General features: G+C 51.3%; 1 protein-coding gene across 1 annotated transcript; it reads right to left on the reverse strand.

Annotated features, from left to right (window-relative positions):
- Positions 1–1,696: 1,696 nt before the first annotated feature.
- Positions 1,697–17,919, reverse strand: ORAI1 (ORAI calcium release-activated calcium modulator 1). Its single transcript, XM_047761673.1, has 2 exons — positions 17,355–17,919; positions 1,697–2,727 (listed from the first exon to the last, which is right to left on the reverse strand). The coding sequence occupies exons 1-2, from the start codon at positions 17,652–17,654 to the stop codon at positions 2,116–2,118; spliced, it is 912 nt and encodes a 303-aa protein (XP_047617629.1). The 5' UTR covers positions 17,655–17,919; the 3' UTR covers positions 1,697–2,115.
- Positions 17,920–19,164: the final 1,245 nt, after the last annotated feature.

A 19,164-nucleotide genomic window follows, 5' to 3' on the forward strand; every position in this document is an offset into this window, starting at 1 on the left:
TCAGATAAACTAGATGGACGTGGCACTCCACAAATCCACTGGCTTGTACTCTTGAAAAATGTTGATGTTACAAAGGACAAAGAAAGACTGTTCCAAATTAAAGGTGAATAAAGAGACATGACAATTCAATGCAGTGCCTGATCCCTGATGAAAATAATCACGGCAAGAAAGGACATGATTGAAACAAGAACAAAATTGAAAATGAAAATTGTGTTAGAAGAGAGTACTGCATCAATATCAAACTTCCTTAATTTGATCATGGGATTGTGGGGGAATGTCCTTGGTTTTAGGAGGTAGTATTTAGGGTATCTGTAACTAATGCATATGGCTAGAGGAGAAAAACACTTCATCTCCATTATTCATGTTTTCATTATTTGCAAATTTGCCGACTTGCTAAGGTAGAACAAGGTGACCCTTTGCCTTTGTGTCTCAGCTCTTGCTGTAAACAAGTGGCCTTTTCATGGTCTAGTTACTGCCACATTTTTCATGTTTGTGCTTTTTTTGATGATTTCACTATTTATTTTTGGCCACACCCACAGCATGTGCAAATTCCCAGGCCAGGGACAAACCCATGCCATAGCAGTGACCTGAACCACAGCAGTGACAATGCCAGATCTTTAACAGCTAGGCTACAGGGAACTCCTTTTCTTTTCTTTTTTTTTTTGGTCTTTTGTCTTTTTAGGGCCGCACCCATGGCATACGGAGGTTCCCAGGCTAGGGGTCTAATTGGAGCGGTAGCTGCTGGCCTACACCAGAGCCACAGCAATGCGGATCGGAGCAGCATCTGTGACCTACACCACAGCTCATGGAAACACCGGATCCTTAACCCACTGAGCAAGGCCAGGGATCGAACCCGTAACCTCGTGGTTCCTAGTTGGATTTGTTTCTGCTGTGCCATGACAGGAACTCCCATATTTCATTCTTTAAAATGACCCCCAAGGGGAGCATTGAAGTGCTGCCTACTGTTCAGAGTGCAGGAAGGCTGTGACGTGGCTTATGGAGAAAATATGTAAGCTTCAGTCATGCATGAGTGATAATGCTGTTAGCCATAAGTTCAACATTAATGAATCAACAACATATATATATATATATATATATTTTTTTTTTTTTTCTTTTTAGGGCTGCACCTGCTTCATACGGAAGTTCCTAAGCTAGGGGTAGAATCAGTGCTGCAGCTGCCAGCCTATGTCACAGCCACAGCAACGCCAGATCCGAGCCCAACTTGTGAGTCCGGCTGCAGCTTGTGGCCAGACCAAATCCTTAACCCAGTGAGCAAGGCCAGGGATCGAACTCACATCCTCGTGGGTACTATGTTGGGTTCTTAACCCACTGAGCCACCAAGGTGACTCCAACAACATATATTAAGTAAGGTGTCTTTAAACAGAAACACACTTAAAACAAGGCTACACATTGACTGGTTGACAAAAATGTCATGACCAGAGGTTCACAGGAACTTAGTTCTGTATTTCCCTGAGGAGCAAGGGTTCAGCATTCACTAATTCAGTGTTCACAGTGACTTTATAGAACAGAACCATTGTGAATAACAAGAACTGCTGGCCACCGTGCATGCAACTTTTGGGGTAGGTTTGAAATTTCTCAAAATGTTGAAAAACATTTTTTGCTTAGAGGCTCACCTGACTAGGCACCAGGAGAAATAATGCCAGGCAGTTCAGACTCAACAAACATAGACACAAGAGGAGGTGTCCCTTATGAGTATATTTCTGTGTTCACACACGCACGCACACACACACCTGATGGCTGAATGGGGTGGGGGTGGGGTCAAGACGGAAAGGACAGGAGGCACCCAGGTGGCATTGGCACGGGAGAGGAGGAGGGACAAAAGGAGCATTTGTCCCTGCTTTGGCTTCCACCAGTGGCCTCCGAACAGGAGGTGGACCTGGAGCTGGAAGAACAGGAAGTGCTTATTCTCTTAGAGGAAAGTTTCAAAGTGCAGTAACTTCTCTTTAAAAAAAAAAAAAAAGCCTCTTCCCCTCGCTCTCTGCCCCCTGATGAAAGCCCAGTCCCCTGCACAGGTTGTCCTTGAGGCTAGGGCAGGACAAGGTCATGGGGAAGGGCGTTAAGGCCAAAGCTCTGAAGTGCCCAGCCCGGGAGGGCTTAGGCATAGTGGCTGCCAGGGGTCAGGGGGTGGTCCCCTCTGTGGTCCAGCTGGTCCTGCAGGCGGGCGAACTCAGCCAACTCGTTGAGCTCCTGGAACTGTCGGTCCGTCTTGTGACTGACTAGTGAGCGGTAGAAGTGGACGGCGAAGACGATAAAGATCAGGCCAAAGGGGACCATGATGGTGGTGGAGGCGATGGCGGCAGCCTGGCCCGGGGTGATGCCACCAGGGCTGCTGCTGCTGACGTTGGTGGCCTCGCTGCTGGGTGGGGGCTTGCTGGTGGGCCGTGGCTGGCCCGGCTGCTTCTTGAGGGGCAAGAACTTGACCCAGCAGAGCAGCACAACCTCTGCCAGGAAGAGCAGTGTACCGATGACAGTGGAGAAGGCCCAGGCCAGCTCGATGTGGCGGTGCATGCGCTCGTGGGGTGACTCCTTGACTGAGTTGAGGTTGTGCACATTGCTCACCGCCTCGATGTTGGGCAGGATGCAGGTGCTGATCATCAGCGCAAACAGATGCACGGCCACAAGCACCGTGGTGCAGGCACTGAAGGCAATCAGCAGCCCCGGAGGGTAGTCGTGATCAGCATCCAGCTGCACCTCCACCATGGCCACCTTGGGGAGGAGAGAGGTAGGCTGAGTGACAAGACAGTCCTGGCTCACAGACTCCCCTCCCACCAAGCTCTGGGACCCTGGGTGAGTCAAGTGATCTCTCTGGGCCTCTGCTTCCCTATCTGTATAATGGGGATAATAAGACCCACCAGTTTAGTGTTGCCAAGTGGCAGAAAGCACCAGTAAAGAGAGCAGGCTTGGAGCCCAGACTGCCTGGATTTGAATCCGAGTTCTGTTACTTATGAGCTATGTGTCCTTGAGAAAGTCATTGAACCTCGACTTTATTTGTAAAATAAAGATCATATTAACTCACAGGATTTTTTTTTTTTTGGGGGGGGGGCTGTCCCTGCGGCATGTGGAAGTTCCTGGGGCCAAGGATCAAATCTGCACCACAGCAGTGAACCAAGCCAAAGCAGTGACAATGGGTCCTTAACCTGCTGAGCCACCAGGGAACTCCTATTCATAGGAGTATTTTAACAAATAAATGAGAGCTCCTGATACACAGCAAACATCTCCCAAATTGTAATCACCACAAATGGTTAAAATGGTAAGTTCTACATAATTTTTTTTTTAAAATGGCTGCACCTATGGCATATGGAAGTTCCTGGGCCAGAGACTGAATCAGAGATGCAGCTGCCAGCCTATACCACAGTCACACCAACAGTGGATCTGAGCTGCTTCTGCAACCTATACTGCAGCTTGTAGCAATGCCAGATCCTTAACCCACTAAAGCCAGGGATTAAACCCACATCCCCTTGGACACTATACCAGGTCCTTAACCTGTTAGGCCACAACGGGAACTCCAATTTTACATAATTTTTACTCTGATAAAAAAAGTTTACATAAAAAAAAAGGTACCACTTTGTCGCTGTCACACTCCCATCACCCACACAGAGGCGTCTTCATGCCCTGCTCCAGGGATGGGGAGGGGGTGGGGGTGAAGGGATGAAAGCCCTCCCAGGTCATGCCCAGGCCCTTTCTGAGAACACAGTGCTCTGACCAGGAAGGAACCAAGAAAGGCTTCCCAGAAGAGATGGGCCCTGGCCAGGTGCTGCAGTACAGCTGGCAAGCCCTGGGGCTGGGCTCAGGGCCCCAGCGCTGACGCAGTAGCTGCCCCCCAGTTCCTGGAGACCTGTGGATCGGGTCATCAGGGGCATGTTTGGGGCTGCTACCCGCTGCTTCTCACCTGAGCCTTGCAAATCACCCTCATGTGAAAAAGCCAGCTCATCAGATCTGGGCAGGAAAAGCGGGCAGTGGGCTTGCTGCCAGAGTCTGAGGGACAGGGGCAGTGAATGCCAATGGCAATACCATTAAGGACAATGACCCTTCATAAAGGGTTTGCTCTGTATGTGTCTGACCCCTCCTTATTCCTGGGGAGGGGGTAGGCGCCTTCCTTCCCAGCTGTCTTGCCTGTAATTCCTGGCCTTGCTGGCTTTCATTTCTTTTCCCTCGGCAGCCTTCCTGTGGCCTGGAAGGGCAGTGTCGGGCAATGGTGAGGAGTACGGGCTCTGGAGCCAGGCTGCCTGCTTTGAGATCAGACTGCTCTGCTCTTAGGCCGTGTGCCTCTGGCAAGTTTCTTTTACTTTCTGGCCCTCAGTTCCCTTACCTGTAAGATGGGAATAATGGGACCCAATGTAAAGGGTTGTTGTGAGGATTGAGGTAACCCCATGTCAAATACTTAAATGCCTGACACAGAAAAAAAAGTCAATAAAAGTAACCTTTAGGTGTTCCCGCTGTGGCACATCAGGATCTGCAGTGTCTCTGTAGCACCAGGACACAAGTTCGACCCCCGGCCCAGTGGGTTAAAGGATCCCATGTTACTGCAACTGCAGCTCAGATTTGTTCCCAAGCCCCAGAATTACACATATCATGGGGTGGCCAAAACAAAACAAACGAACAAAAACAAAACAAACAAAAAAAAAACCCCCCAAAAACCCAACACTGAATTTTATTATTAACCTCATCCTCGATCCCATTGTCTCTCTATGAAGCCCACTGGGTTCTATCCTGCTAGACGGCTATGTGTGTACTGAGAACATCAAAGCCAAACCAGCAGGCCTGGGTTCTGACTCCAGAATCATCCCTGCTTCCCCGGGTGACCTTGTCAAGGTCAGAGACCTTTGTCTCTGAAAAAGGAGGGGAAAGATGAAGGCCAGCATCCAGAGCTGATCTGGGGTTCGACATCTTTGAGAATTTTGTGAAAATACTGGATACTCTCCTTAAAACACTCAGGTATATATAGTCAGCGGGCTTTTAAGACAATTTCAACAGGGTTCACAGACTTTTATCTTCAAACTACAACTGATGATTCCATGAACTTTGCAGCCAAGAAGTTTACAAAATATTTCAAGCTCATATAAATCTGGGCCAGGGCCACAGCCACGAGGATTTTGACCATTTTTAGGATCACTGGTGGCCTAAGGCCAACCCTGAGATTTCTTAGCACATGTGGGTAAGGGACACAGGCACCAAGGCAGGTCACCAGGGCACAGGTAGGTTAAGGCTGTACCCCTGGCTCCCTGGTCTCTGTCCTCAGGCCTGACCACACTGGAAAATGGGGGGGCATCCTCCCCCATCCCCAGCAGGGCGTACCTCCTGTCACCTCCCCACCCCCAGCACTTCCTCTTCCTGTTTTGGTCTGATGCCCCGGAACCTGAAACTAGAGAAGGAACAACCAGGAGAGCCCACTGTTTGGCTGCCCCAGGTCCACTGGCTATTGATCCACTCATGGGAAATGTCGGGACCCATTAGGTATGTCAGGCCCTGAGCTGAGTGCTGGGGGGGGGGCCGATGTTGGGGGGGGGCACATACAGGTAACCAACCTGATGGCTTAAACCTGGTATCTCCTCCTCTATAGAGACATTAAGAGTGAACTGGCTCCTCGACTTTCGACGCTGGTAACTGTTCTCTCTTTTTGTTTAGTGCTGCACCCAAGACATATAGAAGTTCCCAGGCTAGAGGTCGAATATGGAGCTATAGCAGAGACCTAGTAGGCCACAGCCACAGCCACACTGGATCCAAGTCACATCTTTGACCTATGCCACAGCTTGCAGCAACACTGGATCCTTAACCTACTCAGTGAGGCCAGGGACTGAACCCAAATCCTCATGAATACTAGCCAGGTTCTTTTTTTTTTTTGTCTTTTCTGGGTCTGCACCTGTGGCATATGGAGGTTCCCAGGCTAGGGGTCTAATTAGAGCCGGGGCTGCCGGCCTACACCACAGCCACAACAACGTGGGATCCGAGCCACGTCTGTGACCTACACCACAGCTCACGGCAACGCTGGATCCCCAACCCACTGAGCAAGACCAGGGATCGAACCCGCAACCTCATGGTTCCGCTGCGACACAACAGGAACTCGCGATACTAGCCAGGTTCTTAACCCACTGAACCACAACGGGAACACCCAAAGCTGGCAACCACTCTCCGCCACAGGTTCCACATCTATAAAACAGGGGCCTCTTTATGGCGGTTACAAGGATTCAGTGGGTCACTGAATACCAAGCCCTTAGAACAAGAGCTGGAATGCCGTGTGCCTGACAGCGTCAGTGGTAAGTAACACCACCATGGTTACGCTTTCACAAAAGAGGAAACTGAGGCTCAGAGACGTGAAGTCAGCTGTCTCAAGGGTTATCCTGCTGTTGGATAGGAGATCTGTACTCACATCCAAATAGCTCTTAAAGCCTGTGTGCAAAGGGGGTCACAGCACTTTCCTCACACCTGCTACTAGAGACTACAGAATGTTTGTGAACCCTCTCAATTCAATTTTGAAACCCAAACCCCCAAGGTGATGGTGTTGGGAGGTGGAGCCTTTGGGGTGATGAGGTCATGAGTGGAGCCCTTGTGATGGGATTAATGACCTTTATAAAAGAGCCCTCCCAGAGACCCCCTCACCACTCTTCCCACGTGAGGACACAGCAGAGTCCTGCATCTGTGAACCAGGAAGCCAGCCCCTCACCAGACACTGACTCTGCTGGCACCTTGATCTTGGACTTTCAGCCTCCAGAACTGTGAGAAATAAATATCTGTTGTTTATAAGCCACCCAGTCTGTGGTATGCTGTCGTAGCAGCCCAGATGGCCTAAGACAGTCATTGAGGAGATTAAATGAGGTCTTGACACGTAAGTGTTTAACAAAGGGCCAGTCCACAGAAGGTACTCAATAAATCTTAGTTAGAAAGAAAAATGCAGGACTTACAAAGTGGAAAACAAGTAAGCCCCTGGACACCCTCGGGTCAGGCTGGAGAGCTGACCTGCCCCCCCGGGGAGGGTGAGAGGCTCAGAGCCTCCCTCGGGTCTGTTTTTTTTTTTTTTTTAAAGGCCGCACTGACATATGGAGGTTCCCAGGCTAGGGGTGGAATCGGAGCTGTAGCCACTGGCCTGTGCCACAGCTACGAGAACACAAGATTTGGGATTCAGGCTGCGTCTGCGACCTATACCACAGCTTATGGCAACGCCGGATCCTTAACCCACTGAGCAAGACCAGGGATCGAACCTGCATTCTCATGGATACTAGTCAGATTCATTTCTGCTGAGCCATGATGGGAACTCTTGGTTTTCCCCTTTCTGAGGTTGCCCCAGCTCCAAACCCCAGGTACAAGGAGCATGTGTGCCCCAAAGCACAGCTAGGCAGCTGGCCACCTCCACAGGACAGAGGCCACCCTTGGGACACCATCTGTCACACCCACAGGCTCCAAAGCCAGAACATGCAGCTGTTGGGACACACCTGGCCTGGGGACATCAGAATTGGCCAGCCTTCCCTCCAAGGTCTTGGGCTGGGGTTGGGGGAGGCTGGGCCCTCAGAGGAAGAAGGGGCCCTCTCTGACTGGACTCCACAGCTCCTGGAACTTTGACCATGCCGGCTGGCTGTATGTACCGTTCCCACATTGGGGACCAAGCTTAGTGTCACGGGGCTGCGTAAAGGAGTGGCTGGCACAAATCGTGAATCCTGAGGAAAACTGCTCACAGGAATAAAAACTACTACTTTTTTCAGAATGTGTCCCACTTGGGAAATCTCCCCAAGGGTAGGGAGGGTAAAGTGGGGGGGGGGGCCCTTGGAGTCTGGCAGGCGACTCCCAGGGCCCCAGCTGAGTCTCAGAGAGATCAGATCAGATCAGATTGCAAGCAGCTTCACAAGGTAAATATAGCCAGAGTGCTGGGCCCATTAACCCAAAATAAACAGCTCCCAGCCAGCCAAGGGCCTGCTTAAACCTGGCCGCCCGGGTCCTAAAGGGTGAGGGATGGCCGGCTCCACCTCACTGGCCCATGGACCACCTCCCCGCCCCTCCCCCGGACACCAAACCTCAAGCAGGAGCCAAGAAGAGGCTTCTGGGATCCTGAGAAGGGTAGGCCTGGCTGGCTGTGCCGGGTGTCTGCCCACCACGCCCAGATGCCAACCACCTCTCCTCAGCCCTGCTGGGCTCGAAGGAGACCCCCGCCACATGGCGCCTGGGGGGCCAGGCCCTTCTGAGGCAGCCTTGGCCCAACCCCAGCGCTCAACAGCTGGGAGACACAACTCCTTTCCCAAGCCTGGGCTTCTCCAGCTCACTCTTTTTAGGAGGGTGGGTGGTAGCAGCCTGGAAGGAAAAGGCCGCCAAGCCGCAGTGGCTCCGGGTCACCCAGGGCTGTCTGAACCTGCCGGCCCCACCTTAGATGCAAACCATCTATTAAGAGAGTTGAGGCTTCATCCAGCAGTTTACAAACTCTTTTGACCACTACAGTCCAGTATTCCAAAGGTTTCCATAAATAGACACATACCCATTTATAACAGAAACAAGTTTCTCCAAACAATAATTATCCTCAAAGCACACTAATATGGCCTACTCTTACAACATGCGATGCATGCCGCGGCTTTCTATTTCATTCCGTTCTTATTCCACTAAAAAAAAAAAAGTGCTGGTAGCTACTCACTCATTTTATGTCATAAACCACTAACAGGTTGAGCCTACAGACTGAAGGGACGGGACAGAGAACAGGCCGAGGCTTTCTCTTCATCTGGCTAATTCTGACTGCTTCAGCTGTCACCTTCCCAGTTACCCCATCCCATGGCCTCCCAGGTAAGGATGGGGCTATTCATTCATTCACAGAAAACTTTTTTTTGGTCTATTTTAGGGCTGCCCCTGTGGCATACGGAAGTTCCCAGGCTAGGGGTCAAATCTGAGCTGCACAGCCACAGCAAACACTAGATCCGAGCCACATCTGTGACCTATGTCACAGCTCACAGCAATGCTGGATCCTTAACCCACTGAGTGAGGCCAGGGATCAAACCTACATCCTCATAGATACCAGGTGGATTCTTAAACCAAGAAAGAAACTTTTACTGAGAACTTACTAGGTGCCTAGAGGATCTGGTGGCTCTGCTGGAGAGAAAGCAGGAAGACAGCACAATCCCTGTCCCAGGATCGTGACTTTAAGCAAGTGTCTTCTCAGAGTGATAGGCATCTGCCCGTAATGCTCCTCCACGATGGCACTTGCCAAACACGTTCTAAAGACGTAGTGACAAATCTGCTTTCCTCCATTCCCCTTCCCAGTTTCTCCAGCCTCCAGCCCTGGACCTCATCCCTTGAGGGGCCTCAGTAAACAGTTGTGAAAGGAATAAATGAAGGTAAGACCCGACCCTTGGGTATTTCAGTTCTGGGTCTCTAAAGCATCCAAAGACAATCCTATATGATTGCTTGGAAACCATAAGACCATACAAGAACCCTAATGACATTCCTTTTTTAGCTCATCCTTTCAACTTTTCAATACTGTATTTTTTTTTTCTTTTTCTTTTTTGTCTTTTTGCCATTTCTTGGGCCGCTCCTGTGGCATATGGAGGTTTCCAGGGTAGGGGTCGAATCAGAGCTGTGGCTGCTGGCCTACGCCAGCCACAGCAACGTGGGATCCGAGCCACGTCTGCGACCTACACCACAGCTCATGGCAACGCCAGATCTTTAACCCACTGAACAAGGCCAGGGATCGAACCCGCAACCTCATGGTTCCTAGTAGGATTCGTTAACCACTGCTCCACAATGGGAACTCCAATACTGTATTTTTTATATATTTTTTATTTATTTTTGGCCACGCCCATGGCCTGCAGAAGTTCCCAGACCAGGGGTTGAACATGTGCCACAGTACCAACCAAAGCCACAGCAGAGAAGGCAGGATCCTTAGTCCACTAAGCCGCTAGAGAAATCCCTAAATACATTTTCTTTTTCTTTCTTTCTTTGGGCCACACCTGCAGCATATGGAAGTTCCCAGGCTAGGGGTTGAATTAGAGCTGCATTTGCCATCTACACTGCAGCTTGCTGCAATGCCTGTCCCTTAACCCACTGAGTGAGGCCAGGGATTGAACCCACATCCTCAAGGACATTATGCCAGGTTCTTAACCTGATGAGCCACAACAGGAACTCCAGCCTACATATATTTTAATATTCATGTTATACTAGCACACACATAGTATGTATACGTATACATACATACACTGAGCCTAGGGCTGACAATATTCTGAGAGAGGTGTGGACTCCGAAGTCTGGAGACCATCATTCAGACCAGGGGTTGCCAAACTGTACTGCAGAGTAGTTCTTGCAAATAAAGTTTTAGTGGCGCACAGCCATGCCACTCACTTACCCATGGTCTGTGTCTGCTTTTAAGCTAAAATGTCAGAAGTGAGTACAGGCTTCCCTCTAGGGTGTGACTCTGAAACCTTTCATAAGCCAAAATAGCCTGAAGTGACAGAGCAATTACCATCTTGCATAAACAAACAGAGACTAATGTACAGATGCTCATAGCCAGCTCCAAGTTTAAAGCTATGGTGACTATGATGCTGAGTGTGGCTCCTGAGAAAGGAGCTTGGTGGTGCTGCTCTCACCCCTCAGGTTTGCGCTGCTTCTATAAAGTCTCCCTGCAAACCAAACGCTGCAAACAACTTTTGTCTTTTTTTGGTAAAAGTACAAATTCTCGCTTTCTTTTTGGCCGTGCCCATGGCATGTGGAAGTTCCTGGGCCAGGGAATGAACCTGTGCCACAGCTGTAACCAGAGCCACAGCAGGACAGACCAGATCACAGCAGGACAACACCACATCCTTAACCCCCATTGAGCCACCACGGAACTCCTCTTTGGGATTCTTTCAGGTGAGTGAAAACAAGTACTAATGTAGGTCTTCTGTAGAAGAAGTAGTGTTAAAAAAAAAAAGAAAGTGAAGTGGCATAAAGTGAACTTTCTGAAAAATGGAGGCGCCCATAGTTATCACAGAAACTGGGTGGACTGCAAAGCTGAAAATATTTACTATACAGAATAAGTTGGCCCATTGCTGAGTTAGACCAATGTTCTCAAAGAGGGCTGTCAAATCATAGTCCCAGAAGATTCTCCCCCAAAGAAAAGTGTTTGTGGTTCTACCAGTTTGAGGCATTCCTCCTGGGGAGCATATTAAAGGCCCCCCAGTAGTTCTACCGGAGAGAAACTTTTTTTTTTGGCCGCACCTGGGGCATGTGGAAGTTCCTAGGCCAGGGAGCGAACCTGAGCCACAGCAGTGACCATGCTAGATCCTTAATCTGCTGTGCCACAAGAGAACTCCTCCACCATAGAGAAACTTGCTCTTGTTTACATGTTCTCAGGTTTGTTTCTCTAAGAGAACTCCTCTCCAACACTGATTACCACAGTGCCACCTTGGGAAGCGCTAGAGCTCTCCTTCACCAGCCCTGGATCCAGAAACCAGCAGAGCTCAGCACAGATCCTAGCTGAAAATTCCAGAAATGTGGCTACAAGCATGTGCGAAATTTTACAAAAGGCTTCTCAGCTAGGAAGGGAGTGTCCTCTTGGAGCACTCAGCAAGACTCCATTTTCACACAACCCAGAGTACAGATGTGCACATCTGGAAGACTTCAAAAGCCCAGTCTTTGGGAGTTCCACCTGTAGCTCAGTGGGCTAAGTGAGGATGAGGGTTTGATCCCTGGCCTTGCTTGGTGGGTTAAGGATCTGGCCTTACTGCAAGCTGCGGTGTAGGTTACAGATACGGCTTGGATTCAGTGTTGCTATGGCTGTGGAGTAGGCCTATAGCTACAGCTGCAATTGGATTCCTAGCCCAGGAACTTCATATGATGCAGGTGCGGTTGTATTAAAAAAAAAAAGCAAGCCCAGTTTTCAACTAGCTACAGGTACACAGTGAGAGGGTGGATGAGGAGAAAAAGCTCTATCCAGGTCAGAAAGACTAGGGCCTGAAATCTACTAGCTGGGTGACTGGAAACTCTGTGAGCCACTGTGGGCCTTAGTTTTCCCACCTACAGTACATACCTTTAAAAGCCTTTCTGAGGATTAAAGAAAAATGTTAAGAAAAGGCTCATGCCTCAGTTAAACAGCAATACATCAGCATTATTCAGTAAGTCATCATGGAACTACTCTGGTCCAAAATCTTCCATGGCTCCCTATTGCCTGTACCAGCATTCAAACTTCCCAAATAGCAAGTCAAGGCCCTACATCTAGTCTGGCTCGATTTATCTTCCTCTACTCCCAACATATTCTCAAGCCCAGCTACATGATACCCTCTGCCTTTCTCTGAGATCCTATAATCTATCATCTTTGTAACTGTGCTCCTGATACTACCTCTGATCAGAGGGTTCCTCCCCAGACCGACTCTACCACCCTCAAGGCTTAGCTGGAATCAGTTAAGCCTTATAAAAGCAGTCCTGAGGAAGTTCCCTTGGGGTGTAGCTGGGGGCTAAGAATCCTGCTTTGCAGCAGCTGTGGCACAGGCTGCAACTGTGTGGGTCCTGGCCTGGGAACTCCATATGCTACAGGTGCAGGCTATCATATCTGGGCCAGGTATATTCTTTTTTTTCTTTCTTTCTTTCTTTCTTTCTTTTTTTTTTTTTTTTTTTGCTTTTTGGGGGCCGTACTTGAGGCATAGGGAGGTTCCCAGGCTAGGGATCAAATCAGAGAGGTAGCTACCAGCCGCAGCCACAGTCACAGCCACACAGGATCCGAGCCACATCTGCAACCTACACCACACCTCATGGCAATGCTGGATCCTTAACCCACTGAGCAAGGCCAGGGATGGAACCTGTGTCCTCATGGATGCTAGTTAGATTCGTTAACCACTGAACCACTGTGGGAACTCCTGGGCCAGGTATATTCTAAGTGCTTTGCAAATATTATAATTTTATGAATCTTCACATCAACCCTACGAGGTCAGTATTACTATCATTACTTCATTTTACAGATGAGGAAGCTGAGGCCCAAAGACATTAAGTGATTTCCCCAGGATATCACAGTTGTAAGTGGCAGAGCCAAGATTTGAACCCATGTTACCTGGCTCCAGCATCCCTGTTCTTACTTTGCTCTACAATACTTGAGCCTCCCAGCTCCGTCCTCCCTCCACTCTCTCTGATGCTTCCTTTCCCCCAGCAATGGGTATGCCAGGGTCACAGCCAGGCAACCTCCGACAAGCCATTCATTTGGGACCAGCACCTACCCCCACTCCCCATGCTGTAAAGATCACAGAAGATGCTACAAGGAGAACATTTAGCACACATCTAGCCTACTGCAGGAGCCCAATCGATGACAGCAATGATTACCATTCGTAATTAGCATCAAGAGGAATGAGTCTAATTTCTTTTTTTTTTCTTTTCTTTTTTTTTTTTGCTATTTCTTTGGGCCGCTTCTGTGGCATATGGAGGTTCCCAGGCTAGGGGTCCAATCGGAGCTGTGGCTGCCGGCCTACGCCAGAGCCACAGCAACGTGCGATCCAAGCCGCGTCTGCAACCTACACCACAGCTCACGGCAATGCCGGATCGTTAACCCACTGAGCAAGGGCAGGGACCGAACCCGCAACCTCATGGTTCCTAGTTGGATTCGTTAACCACTGCGCCACGACGGGAACTCCGGAATGAGTCTAATTTCTTACTCATCTCCATGCCCCTGAACTCCGAGTACGAGTACGTCACAGAGGCTCAACAACATCTTAACGATTTTTTTTTGTTTTCTTTTCTAGGGCCACACCCACGGCATATGGAGGTTCCCAGGCTAGGGGTCTAATCTGAGCTGTAGCCGCCGGCCTACGCCAGAGCCACAGCAACTCGGGATCCGGGCCGCGTCTGCCACCTACACCACAGCTCACAGCAATGCCAGATCCTTAACCCACAGAGCGAGGCCAGGGATCCAACCCGAAACCTCATGGTCCCTAGTTGGATTCGTTAACCACTGTGCCGCAACAGGAACTCCAACAACGTCTTATGATTTGAGCCCTTCCTTCCAACTCATTTTCTGAGAAATCCCAAGCAGCTTCTGAACTTGCACTGGAACCTGGGAACAAAAGGGTGTTGGCTGGCGGAGAACTTGAGGAGGCAGATAATCCAAAAATAATTGATCCCAGGTCATGGAAAGCATTTTGTTTACGGCAGCAGGCTGACCTTCCCAATTATCTTCTGCTTAGGCTAACGTTACAGGCTGCCCTCCCTAGCAAACTAAGATCATAGCCTGTGCTGGCCATGGCCCCATGGGGGACAGGGACAGGCTGAGGCTGGCTGCTTCTTGCTGAGGTAAAGTGAGGCAAGGAAGGCCCTGGTCCTAGCCCAGGGTACCCTTGGCTCAAGTAGCATTTGCAGAGTGCTCATCACTTGCCATCTCCAGGGTGCCTGGTTTTGTAGTCTGGATGCTGAGCCTAGACAAGGCCTGAGGTTTGTATTTATTTATTTATTTTTGCTTTTTAGGGCCATGCCCATGGCATATGGAAGTGGAAGTTCCCAGGCTAGGGGGCTGAATCGGAGCTACAGCTGCCAGCCTACACCACAGCCACAGCAATGAGGGATCCGAGACACGTCTGTGACCTACTCCACAGCTCGAGGCAACGCCGGATCCTTAACCCACTGAGCAAGGCCAGGGATTGAACCCACATCCTCATGGATAGTAGTCGGATTCATTTCCACCGCACCACAACGGGAACTCCCAAGGCCTGTAGTTTGTAGAAATGCCGTCAGAGCTGGGAATCTTATCTACAGACTAGAGGGTCCAGCTAAGGTGTACATCATCAGCCCCCGGTAATTCCTCAATCCCTCATGGGCCAATCAGACTTGGTAAATGAATCCTCACGCAAGTCCACGCGAGAGCAGTGTATGCGCCTCCTTTGTACACATGAGAAAACTGGCCCCAAAGAGAAAAGGCTGCTTGTCTGAGGCCCCACAGCCTATTTCCCCAGCACAGGGCACCTGGCCAGGCCCTTCCACCCATGAAAGGGGAGTCTCTCCAACCCCTCCAGGCTCTTGGGAGACCCCCCCCCCTTGATCTCACCTTTCTGAGCAGGTGAGCCTGGCATCCTCACCAATCTCCCACCCCTGGAGATCAAAGGTCACATCATATCAGTTCCTCTGGGTTTCCAGGTCCTTAGGAAGGAAGCCCTCTGGGGGCAGGAAGTTGGAGGTGCTGACTCACAGGCCAAGGGAGAGGAGTCCAGGAAAGCTGTTCACTCTGTTTCCATGGCACTGGGCCATAGGGCATCCCTTCCTTCACAAGGCTGGATGTCTGTGGTGGGGGTGGGGCGCAGGCAGATCTGCACTGCTGAGCCCTATTCCCCACCCTAGCCCTACCTCTCCAACAGATTTCCACACTCACGGCAAACACAGTTACTTTCTTGTAATTGCTTGCCCAGAATGGAAGCTGTCACAGGGTTCAGCCTTCCTGCTAGCAGAACTTTCATCAGTGGAGCCAGGAAGCCTTTCCACCCTCAGTAGGTAACATACAGGTCCCCCAGAGACAGTCTGGGGACAGTAAAGGCCCACCAAATGCTGCTGGCTAGCCAGGCTGCCCGACTTCCCCCACACTGTTTTTAGCAAGAGGAAGAGGGAGGTGACATTTGATTAGAAGGCCCGGCTTCTGAGAGAGGACTTGAGAAGACAGGAAAGTGTCCCCGTCAGCTCCTCAGTTCCTCTGGGGTGGGAAGGAGCCTGGGCAGCTATGAATTTATGACCCCAAGAAAAAGGCAAATAGGCACTCCCCCATCCGAAACTCAGAGCACTGCTGTGAAAAGCTGACAGCCATGGTGTCACTCCCTTCCACCTACTTGTAACATCTTACTTTGCTTAAAAGAAGCTTCTCTGATCTATTTCTCATTCCCTACTAGGCCTGGTCCTAACATGTCCCTGGCTGGATGTTGATTGGAACTCCACACACCACAAACGGCACAAGTGCCCAAAAGAGTCTTGGATGCCAGCAGACTCGGGTTCAAATCCTGATTCAGCACCTAAGTCCCCTGACAAAACCACATCAAAGGGTTGAGGACTTAGTGGGGGAGTCAAGGAACCTACACAGTGCCTAGCACCTAGTGGGTGCTTGGTAAGTGTCAGCTCTTCCTAGGATTTGGGGCTGATAACAGAATCCTGTCATATGGACCTAAACTAAAAACTAGAGTGCCACTCCCTTACACACACCGCCTCTCTCAAGGGCTCCCTCAGTTACTGCTAGTCTGAGAAACTTCTGAGTAGCAGCCTTCATTTTACAATTCAGAAATCAAGGCCCACAGAGGAATCAGTATGAGATCAAGGGGACAGCAAGGGGCAGAGCTCATTCCCTCCCTCAATCTTCTGGCCTTTCCACTGAGACCTGGGGTGCTGAGGGCCTGCTTAGGGCTTCCAAAAATTTCTTGTTCCTGTGCATTGTGCATCACCCACTTATTTGTGAGACTCAAGGAGAGTACCAGACACAACGCCTTCCCAAGAAAACACAAGGGTGCAGCCACTCCCTCCTTCAAGGCCAAAAGCTTAGCTCACTCATGGGTGAGGCAGGAGTGCTGTGGGCTAGAGATCTTGGGGTGGGGGCAGACCCCATTCAGGCGGGCTGATGTCACTGAAGGTGAGAACCATGAATTGTTTTCTAGCTCCCTGCCTGGGTAGACACCAAGATTCCTGGCCTGAGGGCATCCAGGGGGTCACTTCTCAGCCCAACCTCAGCCTCACCCATCCCACCTCCGAGGCTAGTTCTCACTCCAATCCAGCCCGCCCTGGCAGACGACACTAGGCCTACCCCCTAAATCAAGAAAGAGCCCATTCAACGGGAACATGTCCCATCCTCCTCCCCCACACCCAATGACTCATGGCAAGTTTCTGAAGAAGAAACTGCGGGTGGGGAGTGTTTTGTCAACCCCCCTGGGCTGAGGATCTCGGAAAACGCAGCAGGAGCAAGGCTGTAAGGAAATCCCCTCTACTAGGTAATCAAAGAAACTGGCAAATTCCTGCTAGCCTCAAATGTGGGGGCACAAGGGAGACACTCGGGGGTCCTTCTCCCAACCTCCCGACACCTGCTCTCAAAGAGATCAGACCGCTCATGACTTTCCTTGCCCCCAGAACATATGTGGGACTGTCTTCTTACAGACAGATCTACGTCGAGGACCAAGCTGCATCAAGCTGGTCCACCTGAAGCCACCTGAGCCCTCCAACCCTGCACATAGTAAGACACCCAATCTCCCACATCGGGTGTCAATGATCGCCCCTCTTTCCTCACGTCCAGCACCTCTGGCCCCCTCCCGCGTCCACAGCAGCTTTCTCCCAGCTCTTCCCTTTCAACCCCAGCTCGCTCAGCTAGATCCACTACGGGTCCCGTCGGGGCTGCGAGTGGCAGCGGCCAGGACGTGAAAGGGGGCAGGGCAGGGCAGGCTGCCCGAGCTCACCATGGCGAAGCCGGAGAGCAGAGCTGAGGTCCGGCTGGAGGCTTTGAGCTTGGCGCGGCTCAAGTAGAGCTTGCGCCAAGACAGCGCTTGCATCGAGTGCTCGTTGAGGCTCATCACCTCGGAGTAACTCTGGCCGATCCAGTCCGGGTAGGTGACCGCGGGCGGCGGCGGCGGCGACCCCGGGGGCTCCCCGTCCCCGCTGTGGCGGCGGCTCCGGCGGCTGCCGCTGGTGGTGCTGCCGCCGCTGAGGGGAAGCTCAGGGCTGTTGCTGCTCGGAGGCGGGGCGGGCTCCGGATGCATGGAGCACGCTGCAAAGGCGCGGGCCGGCCCGGGCGCCTCCGAGGGCAGCGGCTCCCGCCCCCCGCCGCACCTCCGCCTCCGCTGAAGCAGCCGCCGCCTGCCCCCCGCGCGGGTCCGGCCTCAACCAGCCGGGCGCGGAAGACAAGGAGGTCGAGGAAGCCACTACAGATCCAGCTCTCAGGGCCGTCTCGCCGCTGGCAAAAGCAGGGGGCGGCAGAGACGAGAGCTTGCGCGCGAGCCAGCGTCCAGGATCCCAGGGCCCCTCGGCGCGCTCCAGGATTGGCTGCCGCTCCTGGCTTATTTGCATGCGCCCTGCCCACTCAAGCCCCGCCCAGGAGGAAGCGTGGGGGGGGGGCGCGCAACGCGAGTCACGTGACTTCTCTGTTCCGACAGCACCACCCACAGTCCTATGCCTGCGCTGACTGCACGGGCCTCTCTTCCTGGAAGCACCCCAGCCCCCGGGGCCTCTCCGAGCGCCTCCCATCTCCACAGCTGCTCCAATGGCCCTTCTCTCGGAGCTCCGACTGCTGGGTCGGGCCACCTGAGGTCACCTCTGGGCGCCTGCTGAAGCTAATTTCCTTCCCCCTTGGAACAAGGTGACTCAAGACCTGCAGGAGAAAGAGCGGCTGTGATCTAAAAGTTCATTCATTCTGTATTTATTGAGCACCTACTGGGTGCCAACACTGCTCTAGGCACTGAGGGTAGGTTGGTGAAAAAGATGGACAAAATCTCCTCCCCGCTACGTGGAGCTTACATTTTAGTGGAGGAGCGGTGCAAACACTAAGGAGTAAATTATAATCGTTTAAAAGGTGACATGTATAGAAAAAATAAAGCAGGGAAAAGGAACATGGGTAGTGCAGGGCTGCGATTTTAATTTGAAAAACTTAGAAGCGCCTTTTTTTTTTCTGCTTCGCTTTCAGCATGTGTAAGTTGAGGAGGCAGTTATTGAACCTGAGCAGGGCAGTGACAACTCTGGATCCTTAACCAGCTGAGGCTCCAGGGAACTCCAAGGCCTTTTTTTTTTTTGTCTTTTTGCTATTTCTTTGGGCCGGTCCCGGGGCATATGGAGGTTCCCAGGCTAGGGGTCTCATCGGAGCTGTAGCCGCCAGCCTACGCCAGAGCCACAGCAACGCAGGATCCAAGCCGCGTCTGCAACCTACACCACAGCTCACGGCAATGCCGGATCGTTAACCCACTGAGCAAGGGCAGGGACCGAACCCGCAACGTCATGGTTCCTAGTCGGATTTGTTTGTTTTTTGTTTTTTTTTAATGTTATAGGTGACTGCCAAATTGTTTTCCAAAGTGGTTAAAGGGGTGAGGAATTAAGGCAGAGTCTCACTTTTTTTTTTGGTCTTTTTTTGCTATTTCAATGGGCCTCTCCCGCGGCATATGGAGGTTCCCAGGCTAGGGGTCTAATTGGAGCTGTAGCTGCCGGCCTACACCACAGCCACAGCAACTCGGGATCCCAGCCGAGTCTGCGACGTACACCACAGCTCACGGCAACGCCGGA

This window comes from Phacochoerus africanus, chromosome 15 (assembly GCF_016906955.1).
Source record: "Phacochoerus africanus isolate WHEZ1 chromosome 15, ROS_Pafr_v1, whole genome shotgun sequence".
Classification (NCBI taxonomy): domain Eukaryota; kingdom Metazoa; phylum Chordata; class Mammalia; order Artiodactyla; family Suidae; genus Phacochoerus; species Phacochoerus africanus.